This window comes from Lissotriton helveticus, chromosome 8 (genome assembly GCF_964261635.1).
Source record: "Lissotriton helveticus chromosome 8, aLisHel1.1, whole genome shotgun sequence".
NCBI classification, from domain to species: Eukaryota; Metazoa; Chordata; class Amphibia; order Caudata; family Salamandridae; genus Lissotriton; species Lissotriton helveticus.
In genome coordinates, this window is record NC_136069.1 from 1466181909 (window position 1) to 1466198352 (window position 16444).

Below are 16444 nucleotides of genomic sequence, written 5' to 3' on the forward strand. Positions count from 1 at the left end.
CACATTTGTTCTGCTAATGATGTCTATCCTGGTATATTCGCACATGGGGCGGGACTGTGCGTATCCTGCTATTGCCCGTATAGACGGGGTGATCATTCCGGTACTGACTTGGTAACCCGGATGTGTCTGATTTAATTCTCCTTTTGGAAGTGTATTTCTCGATATTATTGTTTCATTCGATAAAGGGGGCTAAGCATGGCTGGGAGACCGGGAGTCTTGTTGGTGTTTGGGCTCCTCCCCCGTTTCCGTTTCCTTTCCTTTCTCTTTTGGGAGTGGTAGAATAGCTTGTTCTTTTCTTCCTCCCGAAGCTTCAAGTGTGAACGTCTTTCTTTTCTTACCTTTTCTTCTTTCTCTTCTCTTCTAATTCTATATTTCGGGTTCTTTACTGGGCGACAGGCACTTTGCCGGGGGGGGGTAGGCCGTAGCCTCCGGATTGTTGTAGGGTGGGGGGGTAGATTTAGTTTTCCTCTTTTAGTTTCTATGGGCCTTATTTCTCTAATTTCTGCGCTTTCTCGCTGTGGTTTCTGTTCTGGGTCTGCAATAGGGGTTAGTAGGGAGTGGGTGGCGCTGAGGGTGGTGCGTGAAAGTCGACTGAAGCTACTGCTGTTTTGTATGGTACTGCCATATTGACGGGATGTTCTTTCCGATGTTGTTCTTATTGATGCCACCCGCTCATGTTATGTAGCTAATGTCCGGACTCAGTTCTTCTTGACTCTATTCTTTACTGATTTATATTTCACTCGAAACTTTAGAAATTTAACCTTCGATGCTCCTTCTCCTTGGCGGCATAATTCCATTCAATGTAACTGTTACCGATTACTGTTATCCTGCCTGATGCCGCTGTAGGACCACATTGCTCGCACCTGTGCTTGAAAGTACCGTGGCCGGCCTGATGGTTGTAGGCCCGTATTTGTTCTCTTTTCGTGCACAATAAAGGTTTTCAAAAAAAAAAAAAAAAAAAAAAAAAAAATTAATTTGACCAAGACTTTGGTTATGTCCTCCGGTAAAAGGAATATTAAAACAAAAACACATTATATTAACAGGACATTAATAAAGAGAACAGCCACATTCTCATATCTAGGGATTCTTTTTAACAGTAAGGGTACCTGGAATAAACAGATAACTGCAAGTTGAAATTTGTGAAAGTAGTAGAGGCTATTTTCAGATTCTCCCAAAGAATTGTTAAAAAAACCTGTACGGGAGATTCTGAAGTTATACGGAGCGAAGTGCATTACAGGGACTTGTTATGGGGAGCCCTATGGGGCCAGACAGATACCACCCAGATACAAACCCTTGGAAATATTTTTTTAAGACGCTTACTAGCCGTACCTGCCTCAACCCCTTCTATTATCTTGCATAGAGAAACCGGCTCTTCTCACATACATGATTTGATTAGTATGGCCGCTTTAAATTTGTGGCACCGCGTCTGGAATAGGGAAGAAACCCATTTTACGAGGGACATCATTTTAGACTGTCTGTCCCAAGACCGTTGTAAGAAAATACCTTGGTTATGTTATATCAGTGGTTTTTTAGACAAATGCAATTTGGCCCTGAACTGGAATCAACCGGAGGATATTCAATAAATTAGCAAGGTTGAATTAAAAAAGAGCTTCTTGAATGCTAGGATTGCATCAAGAGAAGAGGTCACGAGTACCAAGATGACTGTTGTATCATATCTTGAAGGACCAATTGCTATGGGCATACAGCCATACCTCGTTTTTATAACTAACGTTCTGTATAGATTCTACCTAACCAGACTGCGGATGAACACATTACATTTTCTCTTTGCCTTCCCTAGGAGGGTCAAGTGGTGTGATAATCTTCCAAATTGTCCATGTGATAGCAGGTCCAAACAAAGTACCCTTCATTTTTACTTTTTTGTAATTTCTATAAGGAAATTGGAAAAAATGTCCTTTGTCCTGTTTTTAAAACGGAGTGCCTGTACTCCCATAAAGCTGGTTTTAACTATTTAAGAACCTTGGACACAATATCAGTCTGTAATGCAGTACTTGGTTATATAACGTCAGCAATTAAACTAAGGAATGAACTCGTTAACTTAGAAAATTTGAATAATTAAATATTATAAAGTGTATTTTCCATTTGATATGTATAGTTGTATAATGACTTTGTGTATTTAATTATGTTAAGATGTCTTTTCTGTTTCTTTTTTTGTTTACATATGGATTTTACTGTATTTTATAGTATGCTTTTATGGACATTCTATATGATCCGAATAAAGCTTGATTTGATTTGACTCATAACACTTAAATATAAGCGCTAAGGTTGTATGGTGGAAGGTGCACAGTGTAAATGATTGCTGTTTAGGTTTAAATGTGTTTGTTTCAAACAAGATACAATACAAGACCAGCCTACCTACATCCGCATTTCAAACACACAAGAGCAACTCATGTCCATGTGAACTGGGTAATGGCTATGAAACTGAAACAATTGTTAACAAGGAACTCATTTTAAGAAAATGTTTATCATTGTTGCAAGTATCTTGACTTTTTTGCAAGGACTCTCTTATGAGCTTGAACAGAATAATAATATAATCTAATGTCTAAGTTAACTCAACATTTGTATTTTACCTAATACACTTAAAGAAGTAGCCCAAAATGTTATGCAATTAATAACTTCAGCCGAAATGAGTGATATATTTATTTATAAATGCAAAATCCTTATAAAAAACACATATTCGTAATACATATGAAGAATAGAAACATATGATATTTGTGACCTCTGAGAAGTGACCATAACCAACATAAATTTAAAACATGAAGTGACTATATTGAGTTATAGGACAGGTTATTTGAATACAAAGGATGTCTTCTGATTCAGTGTTTTCTGATCGAGGACCAGGGTCTTTTCTAGTGCTCTCAAGACTGTCCTAATATTATCATAATAGTTACCAACAACGTTTCGGCCCTACTATGGATATGGGGGTCTCTTCAGGACAGAGAATTCTGGGGACTGTAAAGATAAATATTGCGTTAATGAGATGTGAATAGTGTGAGGGCTACTTGAAGAATATAAAAAGGTTAGGTGCTTACCTCGGGGCACTCAAGCACCTGTCATAAGCGCCAATTTCTAGATGCATTAGTCTTCCAAATCACAATAAATAGACACCTTGTATCAAATTAATCTGTAGGCAGGTGGGGAAAATGAAATAAAAGTCTTAAACAGCCAGCTTGGAGAGGGCAAATAATTGGATACAAAGAAAGGAGGGGGAGCAATAAGAGAGGGGACATGTACTTGACAGGACCTAACAGATACCATAAAAGCGCTGTTGTGTATGTGGAAGACGTCATAAGACAAAGAGTTTGACATGTCAATCTGCAATGTGGGTCAGTTGTGTGAGGTGGCGTTGGCGGAGATAAACTGGTCAAGTCAACTCCCTAAATTCACCAGCTAGAAGATCCCCATGTCTTATCAAACCGTGGTAGCATGTGGGTTACAGTTGCTGCCTGTTTTTCCATTCCAAGAGTTCTTATAGTTTGTGGAGCCAATCCAGTTTCGTCGGTACAGCATCTTTGTCCCAACGGGACGACAGCACCTGCTTAGCTGCACCAAGCGTTAATCTTATGGCTCGCCCAATATGCGATTTCTGGGGGTAACTTTTTTTTTTTAAGTGTAATATTTTATTGCCATTTTTCAAGATACAATCCCAACATCTAATAAACGTTTCATACCATATTTCTGTTGTGTAGTTATGCCCAAATATCAACCTCTACCCTCTACGCCACAAAGGCTCAGCCACAGTGTATGCACGGTCAATAGCAATATTAAAATTTACCAGTATTCAATAACAGTGGAGCAAAGAAAATAAAGATAATAGAAAGAAAAAATAAATCTTGAGTGTAAAATTTTTTAAGGTATGACACAGGTGACCCTCCTCCAATGGCCCCCTGCCTGCTTGCTACCTTCTCTATAGCTGGGTCTAGCGGAGTTAGTAGCTTTGACAACATTGCTGCCCATGCCCTCTTGTCATCATCTAATGTGTTATCTGTACATGTTTTTCTCATGTGGCAACCCTCCGCATTTATCCATTCAGCCAGTCTTCAACTTTTAACTCCACACATTCTTGAGGCCCAATAATATATAACTAGGGAACCTAGGTAACTCTGTGTCATGAATTTCATCAATATCAGTTAAAACCTCTGTCCAGAAGTGTTGTATTTTAGGGCAATGACAAAGTAAACATGTGAGGGTGCCTACTTGGTCACATTGTCTCCAGAAATGAGGATTCCCACCTGGTTTCCACTGAGTTGTTCCAACTGGAATTGGATTGCTGTTTAAATCACTGATATAGACTGAGTTCTACCGCAGCAGAGGGTCAGTGTGATGGGAGTGGGAACCATAAATTTGGTATTCTTCTTGTCCCAAATACCTGAAGTTCTGGCTTTGTATTAAGACGTTTTTTCCCATCCAATCTGGACTTTTGGAATCACACGCGCAATATGTAAGAATCCCAAATATGCTAACATTTTAGAGGGCGTGATGCGCAAATTGCGATACTAGCTACCTTTAGTATCATTCCTCTAAGGTGACCGGAATAACAACTGAAATGTATTGCTGTAGGTAGACGTTTTAGTGTTGGTTGGCAAGTCCCATTTGGACAAGTACAAATCATAAGAGACTGCCCATTAGAGCAGAAGTGGTTCAATAGTTTGGTGCTGGAAACCACATGCAAAGAGTGACACAAAGGACAGTGGCAGTGCCTTGATCTTAGTTCCAGTACCTTTTTCTCTCTTCCTTACAGAGAAGCAAGTTGATCTGAGCCGAGCTCACTAGTCTATAGGGTGGCTCCTCCATTGGAGGGAAGGAGCGTTGTCTCCTTTAACACCTTGGGTGCTTGAGAAGATCCTCTGCTGTGCTGGGCCATAATGAAAATGGGTGTGGTCATGACGAGCTCAGCTCGTCATGAGCACACGAGAGGTATACCTCATGACGAGCTGAGCTTGTCATGAGCATCGAAGGGGTTAAAACCTCCCCCCCCCCCCCCCCCCCAAGCCCCTGAGATGAAAAATAAAATGGTAACTTTTTTAACCATTTTATTTTTCATGCCTCGTCTTGAACAGAGTGTCAGGGCGGGCCTCTGCTGAGTAACAGCAGCATTTCACTCAGCATGGAGGTGGGTGGACTGGCAAAGCACTGTTTAAAGTGTGCATGTCTTTTTGGCCTGCTGTCTTTCGACGGCCAGCCACATATGCGCATTTTGAACAGCTGTAACCCAGCTGTCTTATGACAGCTGGATTACAGCAAGCCAAAGCCTCCAGAGCGCTGTGGAACGCCGAGTGAGTCTGCTCCCACCAGTACTAGGGCTGCTCTCATGCTGGTGAGAGCAGCCCTAGGATTGGTCAAGGGAGTTATCGCTTCTGGTTCCAGTTCCAAAGAAGGGTTCCGGACTGGAGGATGTCGTGTTAATGTACGGTAAGTTTATTTCTTATGTTATTTACGCATGTGTGTGTGTGTGTATGTGTGTATGTATGTATGTATATATATGTGTATATATATATATATCTCAAAACAAAACCCTTTCAAGCATAGAGTGACGCATAAATTATGCAAAAAAGGAGAGAACTCTGGGTAGTACTCAAGTTTAGTTGGAAAGCAGCTCCTGTTAGAGCACTCTCAACACCAGCGACACTCTAGATCTGCTCACCTCAAATGTCTGTTTTTCTATCAAAGTTTTTAAACATAGGATTAGCACAGTGCTATCCACGCCGAGATAGAAAAAGACAAAGTCTTTTGGCATTTATACAACAAAGTCTTTAAGCATAGGACTAGTACAGTGCTGTCCTTGCCGAGCTGTAAAATGACAAAAGCCATTAATCACTCCAGGCACAATATTACAGCTTTGAATTGATAAAATACCAACTCAAGCCAACCTGAAATGAGTAAAAGCTATCCCTGACTCAGTGTTTTGCTTTAATTAGAGCTCTTCAGAGAGGTATAGCTTTGTCCAGACACAAGGGAGCACCCAGTATTAAGTAAAAACAAAACCCTTTCAGGCATAGTGACGCATAAATTATGCAAAAAAGGAGAGAACTCTGGGTAGTACTCAAGTTTAGGTGGAAAGCAGCTCCTGTTAAAGCACTCTCAACACCAGCGACACTCTAGATCTGCTAACCTCAAATGTCTGTTTTTCTATCAAAGTTTTTAAGCATAGGATTAGCACAGTACTATCCGCGCCGATATATATATATATATATATATATATATATATATATATATATATATATATATATATATATATATATATATATATATATATATATAACCTACTGGCGATAGCCAGTAGGTATATATAGTTAGGATTTTTTCTCTATGGGATTTTTTTGAAAATTCTATGTCTAATAACTTTGGCGTTTGTGGACGGAATTGGCTGAAATTTTCAGGAAAATGGAACATTTTGTTTCTGAGCAGCCCCTGAAAATTTGGGGGGGGTTCGTCAAGGGGGGGCCGAGAAAAAAGGGGGGTCCCAAAACACGTTTTTCCCATGTTAATTTCCATAGGGCGGTTGGCCTCACTTTTAGCCCGAACGGCTGAATGGATTTGCACGAAACTTGGCAAAATTGTAGGGACTGGTAGCCCGATGTGCCTTTGCTAGGTCTCAATATATGTGCTCCAGTGGATTTTGAGAAATTTACGTTAAAAAAAAGATATATATCTGTAAGCGCGCTCCGGGCAGCGCCCCGGTTCGCGTACCTGACGCGTAACGGAACTTCGCGAAGCGAAGCTGATTGGCTCTCCGGTGTCTGTCAACATTCTAAACAGTCCGGTGCGGCCGCCATCTTGTCTCTCGGTAGGATCGAGAGACAAGATGTGGTGAAAAACTAAGGGGGAAATGAAGGAAAGGGGGCAAGGTAGACCCCTCCTGACCCCCTAGGATTGATGAGGGGGATATTAAAGTCCCGCGGGGCAAAAAAAAAAAAAAAAAAAATTTGCGATTTTTCGCCGTAGAGGCGCGTCCCGGTACGCGAACCGGGCAGCTCACCGGGCAGCTAACCGGGCAGCTAACCGGCAGCGTAACGGGAGTCTGAGGAGAAGCTGATTGGCTGTCAACATTGTAAACAGTCCGGAGCGGCCGCCATCTTGTCTCTCGGTAGGTTCGAGAGACAAGATGTGGTGAAAAACGAAGGGGGAAGTGAAGGAAAGGGGGCAAGGTAGACCCCTCCTGACCCCCTAGGATTGATGAGGGGGATATTAAAGTGCCCCGCGGGCCAAAAAATAAAAAATTACATTTTTGCGATTTTTCGCCGTAGAGGCGCGTCCTGGTACGCGAACCGGGCAGCTAACCGGCAGCGTAACGGGAGTCCGCCATCTTGTGTTTTTGGAGCGTCCGGTTCGCGTACCGGGTAGCGTCCCGGTAAGCGTAACAAAGAGAAACAAAAAAAAAAGATTTCCAGCAAACTTGGCAAAATTGTAGGGACTGTTTGTTTGATGTGCCTTTGCAAGGCCTCAAGATATGTGCACGTGTGGATTTTGTCTAAAGTTAAAAAAAATATATTTATCTGTAAGCGTGCTCCGGCGCGCTTACGTTACGGGTTTGGTTTGCGCTGCAGAGCCGATACGTCGCGACGCGTCATGAGGCGTCTCACGTGGCTACGTGATACGTCACGTAATAAAGAATATATTTTACAGCTATAGATATTAGCTTTTAAAAAACCAATGAAATTCACTGAAAAAACCATAGGTTATAGACCATATATAGTTAGGAATTTGCATTTACAAAACCTTGAAAATTCACTGAAAAAACCATAGGTTAGAGACCATATATAGTTAGGAATTAGCATTTAAAAAACCTTATTTTACTCACACAAAACCATTGAAATTCCATATATAGTTAGTTGCACTAACTATATATCGCGCACCCGCAATCCACTGCTGATGATGTCACATATTACATCATTCATGACATGGTCAGTGACATCACTGATGACATCACTGATGACATCACTGATGACATCACTGATGACATCACTGATGACATCACTGACATCACTGATGACATCACTGATATCACTGATGACATCACTGATGACATCTCAAATGACATCACTGATGACATCACTGATGACATCTCAAATGACATTACTGATGACATCTCAAATGCCATTACTGATGACATCTCAAATTACATTACTGATGACATCTCAAATGACATTACTGATCACAACACTGATGACATCATTCATGTGATAATACGATGAACCTCTTCAGACTCTAATATAACCTTAGATACACTCAGTGTAAACAGACACTCACAGACTGTCACTCATCCATGGAGTTACTCACACACCTAGTCAGTCATGCAAAGAATCAATCACACCTCCATTTCCTCAACTATACAGTTATACACACCTTATTTATTCAAACATATACTAACACATATTTACTCTCTTATAAAATCCCTGATACAAGTTCTCAATGATCCATACAGCCACTCACACATTCACTGGCTCTTATGCACAGTTATTTATATATGTCAACTCTCACATGTACTGTGTTTTACATATGTACTTACTTTGACATGTAGCACTGAGATATCCATTCACTCACCAATACACTCATGCACAAAGTCAACCGCCCATACAGCTGTTTCCACATGCACTTTTGAACCCATACATCTAGTGAATCAACTGCTCACACATCTATGCACAGAGTCATACACCTCCCAGCCACCCACACACACACTCAGTCTCCCATACAAATACTTGGGCAACCACTCAATAACCCATATAGTTACTCATATAGCTACTGATCAACACATGCAGCAGTTTACAGAACAACAAACATAATGATGCACAAATTAAGACAGTTTAGTCACTAACCCATGCACTCAGTGAGACACATTTAATCACTCACTCATACAGTCATTCATGCACCTACTAAATCCTTCATCCAGACACTTATACATCCTCTCATTCTTCAATATGTAAGACATATTTTAACTTTACAGAAACAGTCAGTCACTGGATGTTGTCATCAGTGATGTCATCAGTGATGTCATTTGAGATGTCATCAGTGATGTCATCAGTGATGTCACTGACCATGTCATGAATGATGTAATATGTGACATCATCAGCAGTGGATTGCGGGTGCGCGATATATAGTTAGTACAACTAACTATATATGGAATTTCAATGGTTTTGTGTGAGTAAAATAAGGTTTTTTTAAATGCTAATTCCTAACTATATATGGTCTCTAACCTATGGTTTTTTCAGTGAATATATATATATATATATAATATAATCGCTCGAACTCTCCTTAAGATCCTTTAGGAAAGAGGCAGCACTCGCGGACCAAGAGTAAACCAGAGTTTAATTAGAGGGAACAAAAAAGCACAGACGCGTTTCGGCGTGAGCCTTCGTCAGTGTGTCATTCATCCACATCCTACAATCCATTATATAAACAAACAATTCGTGAGCATTGTCATGGACATAGGACTATACCCCTTTAGGCCACTATGGGCGCCATCTTGGAATGGTGTTCTATCCAGATAGAGGTCTTTTATAATTTAAACATGAAGTTATCACGTTTGAAAATAAAGCCGTGGATCGGCTTGTGTCCTATGGCATTTTGTACAATGCTAACATAATCAAAACAGTGCAAAAAACATAAGAAGTAAGGAAAGTCATCAGGCACATGGAAAAAGAGGATTATGCTCCTATCCCTTGAGTGGAATTGAACCAAATTATTTCATCATAATTTATCATAATTACTAAACATAGCTATTTACGGGATATATAGCATAAAGATACTCTATTGGTTCAAGGAACTCGCAAAGAAAAGGTATATTTACAATATTTACAAAAGTCAAGTTAGACTAAACCACGGTCTGGTGTGTATTGAGATAAATAATGAAGCTAGGTTGTCAAGACGGATATTTTCAGGACACACATTGTTTGTAAATATCTAGGATTCAAATATCCATATCAAGATACTGATTCTCCTGTAGTACACTATCATCCTTGATGATAACGACAAAGCCTATGTTCAAAATTATAAACTCATGATATTAATCACAGCATCCCTCACGTGCTCAGTAATGTTGCGTGCTGGCAATATCTATACATACATATGCAAGGTAAGTTGCATGCCTGTCATACCCAATGCATATATATGCAAGCTGGATTATACATAAATGTACATATTTACACACCTATGGTAGTCTATCCTCAACTGCAACGGGGGACAAAAAATATATCACAGTTTGCATTTTTGTCATAATTGAGGTTCAACATTAGGATACAGAAATTCATAAATCAAGATCATGGGTATCAAAATCGGAGACATACCAAAAGAACATGTTTGGAAGAGTATATCTGATCTTATGGTGTTCACGTTAATTTGATCCTCAGGGAGCATACACATTCTAGTTGGATTTTCATTTTAGTGTACCAAGCTTCCTATCGGAAAGGGAAGTTTACTCCTCCTATGGTATTACTTTCCCAAGTGATATGCTAGTTCCTCCCCGCTGTTGAGCCCACCAGGTTGTTTTGTAGAAAGATCTACGATGTATCTGGACTCTAGTCTGCGGAGTCTCCTCAACCTATCACCTCCTCTTGCATTCGGTGGAACAATGTCCAATCCGAAGAATCGGAGTTGCTTGCGATCTTTACTATGCTCCTCTGCAAAGTGCCGGGCGACCGGATATGAGGTGTCTACTTTCTCGATCGCCCGTTGGTGCTCCAGGATCCTCAGCTTGAGCTCCTTGATCGTGCTGCCTATGTAGCGTAAGCCACACGGACAGACCAAACAATAAACCACAAACTGGGAGCTGCATGTAATGAAGTGTTTGATCTGCACTTTCTTCCCGGTATCAGGTATGTCAAATGATAGCACCCGTTTGCTGCCACTGCAAGCCTTGCAGTGGCCGCAAGGAAAGAAGCCTGCCATCCGCTTCAGGGAGTTAGTTTTCGGTGTTAGTTTGTCGAGGTGACTTGAGACAAGCATGTCACTGAGTGACCTAGCTCTGCTAAATGTGATTAGAGGATAAGCCGGTAGGTCACCTGCGAGTACGCTATCTGTTTTCAAAATGTTCCAATTTTTTGTGAGCATGTCTTTCAGAATCCCTGCTCCTTTTGAATAAGGAGTAATGAGTCTGAATTTGCCATCACTCTTGTTCGAATTTCTGTTCCTACCTACTACAGGATTCTCAGTTGCCAAGAGTTGCGATCTTTGCATCTTCCTTACTTTTTTCAGAGTATTCGTAAGTAAGGTGGTGCCATAACCCCTCATGGAAAATCTCTCGATGCATTCTGAGGCAGCCGCCTCAAAATCGGAGTCCTTAGAGCAGTTCCTACGGATCCTCAATAGCTCTCCGTAGGGAATGCTGTTCTTAAGTTGGGTGGGATGGCTACTGCTGGCAAAGAGTGTAGAATTGCCAGCAGTATATATATATATATATATATATATATATATATATATATATATATATATATATATATATATATATATATATATATATAATTGTATTTTTCTTTTTTTTTTTTTTAAATGACGTAGATGCCAGCCGCCACTGCTAGTCTAGGGAGCCATATGCTTAAATCTTGGCTGATTTTAATCACTTTTGCTAGTGTTCTACTGTCTGCCTGCATCGTATTTGAGAAACTGCAAGCACATGACCCATACCTGCCCGTGGCTGTAGGTGGTGGCCCCGGACCTTCATTTTGGGGACCAGTACATATTTTTTATCATTAGCCTTTGACCCAGACAGAAAAGTCAGAAAAATGAGATACGAAGAGGAAGAGAAAGATAGGAAACTTTGACAAAGATCGAAAGCTGGTATTACCAGGAACCTGCAAGAGGGAGAGGAAGTGTAGATCGGTGAAAGGAAGAGGCGTGGGGGGTGGAATGGAGACTGGGCGGAATCAGCAACCACGTCCTCATGAAGCACCCGCTGCGAGCTCCTAAGAAGTGTGGGTCCCTGCACTTAGCATTTGTGTAAAAGCACTGACGATTTACAAGTCTCTTAGTTTAATATATACGTTGTCATTTCCCTCACGATTACATTACACTTAGAGGATTGTGTGGTATTAAGACAAACTTGTTACCAGTCTGTTTCAGATCTGCAAGCTGCAATACAAAATGTATCATGTTCCTAATATTTGCATCCTATTTAATAAGTCTTTACATATTCTGTAGCACTGGAGATTTTTGTGGCATTGTTAAATTTTATAGAGTTTGTTGAAATCGTGTTCGAATAGCCTTCTCCATTTGTTCCACACTGAATTGTACCACGACCACAAGCATACACTCGTTTACTGATTTGTTGATGAAACAAGTTAGTCTGAAATACACGTGGTTGAAACACATATTCGCTATTAATGTTTAATATACCGCATCGGGCTTTATTTGTGCTACTGAGTATTGTGCTTTGAGCTGTCTGTGGTAAATAAGGTATCGAGAAGTCGTCCTGGAAAAATTACTGTTCTAAAGCACTGATTGATCTCTGCCACTCCTTCTTCCACAGGAATCAATCACTGCACTTGCATTTGAAGCACTACGGTGTGAACTGCGATGATTGGTTGCTGCGCCTCATGTGTGGTGGAGTGGAGATCCGGACTATTTATGCAGGTCACCAACAGGCCAAGGCCTGCATTATATCCCGCCTCAGCTGCGAAAGGGCAGGCACCAGGTTTAATGTGCGGGGAACCAACGATGATGGTCAAGCTGCCAACTTTGTGGAGACCGAGCAGGTACTGAAACCCTTCTATTTCAAATGCATATTATATGTCGAACCTCCTCATACACAAAATAGCTGGATTAGAACTGTATGCTCCTTAAAGGTAATTTTTCATTCTTTTATTGCTTGACCATTGTTACTGAAGAGTGTAAACAGCTTTTTATTTGAGCCTGCATCCTGTAGATTTTCTTAGTTTAGTTGTATGGTGCACTTCGGCTTTTGAAGTACTGTTAGATCCACTTGTTGCATATGGGGGTCTACTTTGTCTCATGCTTTTTCTGAAGATAGTTCTTTTGAATGGCATTGTTAGCTGGATGTATGGCTAGGAGGTGAGTGTAGGAATGAGCTTCAAATAGTTGCCATCATCCAACTTACTGACTTGCTCATCGGTTGGGGTCAGTGCCTTTCTTTTGTCTTGATGTCAGTGTAGTGCCTTCCACAGAAGCTGTTTTTTACACACACAGCTGATGTTGGTCATTTGTGCTCTCTGTCAGTTTGAGCATCTACTCCATAGCTTCTAGTCTCAACCGAATACTGTTCAGCTTGGTGCTCTAATGTAAGATGTAATCTATTTTAGCATTTCATGTACACCGCTGTCATTTTATTGGCCCAAACTCTTTAGCTTTAGCTGATGCTACACATATTATTATTTCCCGATTTATTTATTTTTATTGTAGCTCTAATGATGCTGCAGTGCAATCACTTCAGATTGCTTAATATTTATAGCAGCATCTTGGGTGAGTTTACAAGGAACTGTGTGCCTGCCTGTGGGGCACTGACCTTGTAGGCTTGCTTTCAGCTCCTTGAAAGTGACCAGTGAAGGATTAGGGGAAACTTGTATTATAAGAGCGAATAATAATTACCACACGCTAAGTGCAGTCAAAGGCCGGTCTAGATATTATGTGTGACTTCTATCTGGTGTTACTTTATCATCTCTGCACCACCAGACAACAATCAGATACTTTTTTGAACAGTTATTTTTTCCTCCTCGGCCTCTGCTACTGCAATGTGTGTTTCTGAATATAAGTTCCTTGTTGGTGACAGTAGGTGACCTCTTTCAGCATGTACCATTGAGGTTCTGATACAGCAGCTTTGTTTGTTGAATGTAAGCCTTATCTCCACCTGATGCCAATGGAGTGATTTTAAGACGGACTTCGCATGCTCTATCTTTTTCATGTTAAATGTCAAGCTATTTGATTTTGTGATTGTTCCAGACTAGCTTCGGTTTTTGAAGAGGCCATTGTTAATAACATTGTAGTAGCCAAGATCAGCACCACTTGCAGATACGTTTGTAGGAATGGTCAGTTATTTTGGAGCATGTTCACTTAGTTGTTGACCTTTCCCATTTTGTCGATTAAGCTCAAGTTCTTTCCTTTCTTTGTGAGAGTAATAGCAGTTCCTGCAGTTGTGAGCTTCAGTGCAAAAAAAAATGCATTTCCCATTTCCAGAATCTCTGTTGTGGTGTATGTCAGGCAAAGATACATTTCCTTCATCCAGTAGTAAACATATCTCAGGCAATTTGCATTGTTGAGCCTTCCCAATTAAATTCCCAGGGAGAGGTGGATCTGGTTGTTATTGCATATCTAGCAAAGGAAGCAGTGTTATTCCATTAAGTGGTATTGGGTACTTACAAACTAGAACGAAAAGGACGAACCATGGTCATGTTGCATGAAATTTTATTGTGAGAGGCCTGGTCTGTATGAATCTCGTCTTTTTTGCAAACACTTCTATCCAACTTATGTACTTTCTTGAGATTCTTTTCAATCGGTCAGTCCTTTGAACGTAAAGGGTTCCACTACAGTGTTGTAAACTCCTCAGAGATGAAGTTCTAATGTATACTAATTACTATACATTCCTTCTTGGAACTTTTACCTAGGTCCAGACTGAACTGTGAATGTTTTCACCCTATAGTAGTACTAATCGCTGACATCAGGAGTCACTGTGCGGTTTCGGCTGCATATGCACGAGATTCCACCATTGGTGACGTTGTAGGTCCATTATTAAGACTACTTGAGCACCTGTGACTTTTACCCTTTTTTCCTCGGGCCTTAGAGACGCTAGACACTCTAAAAATGCTCTGTGTCCCATACTAATATGTTCAATAATCATTAGAGAAATATTATTGGGGGGGGGGGAGGGGTGCAGTGTACTTCTCCAAATTTCCTGCTTTTAACACATGGACTGAATGTTGCAAACAGTTGTAGGTCGGTGTCAGACTCATTTTGAGCTTATTTGATGTTTTTGAAAATAACAACTTTCAAGTGCATGTGAACTCTGTTCTCTCCTAAAGCCATCGGAAAAAGGGAAGGGAAGCTTGTTCTTAACTTTAGGTAAGGTGACTCAAAATTCAGGTCTTTGACTTCTTCCTGGCGCAAGTCTTTATGAAGAAGAAAATATCACAAAGGGTGTTCCTTTTCCCTGAAGCCTCATTAGCAGAAAGACATTCAGAGTTAACTCTTACTCCTTGTTAGAGCCCATTCCAATTGCAGGGGAAATTTGAGCCAAAACGTCTGAATTTTTCAGTGTGTGATGTATCGTCTAACCACATGCAAGCTTCATAATAAGCCATGTTAAAATATTTGCAACTCTTGAACTTTCTTGTGGGCCATCTCTGGGAGTTATGTTTCACGTAGTGTCTTCAGCATCAGCCACCTTATTGTGATGCCGGCAGCTTAGATCCAGTCTTCCTGGCCAGAGTCTCTGCTGACTTCATTGGCACCGATCTTTAGGAAAAGTAAACTGTACCTTAGTGAGAGATCAACAGATTAACTTGCATTGCAGGTGATACAGCAGGCACAGAAAATCACTGTTACCAAGGCATCACTTTTTAGGCACCCGTTCAGATCCAACTTAAAGCCTTATTCTGTTAATGATGACCATGATGTAATTGAGTCTCAAAATCTGTTACTTCGTCAGAGACTTGGAAAGCCATGTAGATGCGGAATTTATTTACCTGAGTGACACTTGGTAGCTATGCCAGTGACATTTTGAGCAATGGTTAAGGAAGCTTGATGGAGCACTTTTTTTCGGAGCAATCACTCAAACGACTTCACACAAATTTTAACAGAGAAGCAATTTTTTAAACCAGTGTTATCTTTCAGTTAGGCACCGAGTGACATCATAAAGCTGATTTAGGGAGAAATACAGACTTTACCAGCGATAGCTCGGAATGCTGCTATTAAATGTAGAGCATCTGCAAGACACCCATTATGTTTGCACATTCTGCCAGAAAGCTCAGGGGTACAGGCATCTTCTGCCAAGTTGTGTCAAAATGCTATCCAGGCTGTTACATTGGATAGGGAGTGCGAACATATGGACTCATCAGTTAGAAACGTTGTTGCATCAGGAAGTCTGCCTTTTAGGGCATGTCATTCTAATTGTGTCATCGCCTGGTACTGGTATGCATAGTGGGTGATCGCTTCTCCAGCACCGTGAGTTCTACTGACAGAACTGAAATCCCCCCTCCCAAATCTATAGAAGGGCTGCCTGGATGCAGCAAAGCGGCATGCTGAAAGGACTACATATTATAGTCAGAATGGCATGGTTAGAATCTGGAGTGGTTTTGCACAAAAATTCAAGGATGGGGCCCAAATGCTTTTCTAGAGAGGTTAAAGCACAGCTGTTAGATGTTCCCTTTACTGGACAGAGGTGAAGTATTCCATAGAAAAATGTAATCAAATGAAGGGCAGTGCTCCTGCTTTTGGTCTGGTCTCGCTGGCATTTAAGTCTCATCCGCAGTACTGGAAACAGATG

At 40.8% G+C, this 16444-nt stretch overlaps 1 protein-coding gene across 3 annotated transcripts in view; it reads left to right on the forward strand.

The window, feature by feature from the left end:
* Nucleotides 1-16444, forward strand: part of SYNJ1 (synaptojanin 1) — a 706257-nt gene that overhangs the window by 115211 nt on the left and 574602 nt on the right. For all 3 annotated transcript variants that reach the window (XM_078658404.1, XM_078658402.1, XM_078658403.1), the window contains exon 5: nucleotides 12479-12704. In XM_078658404.1, coding sequence (XP_078514530.1) covers nucleotides 12479-12704 — 226 coding nt within the window. The remainder of the gene's footprint in view (nucleotides 1-12478; nucleotides 12705-16444) is intronic.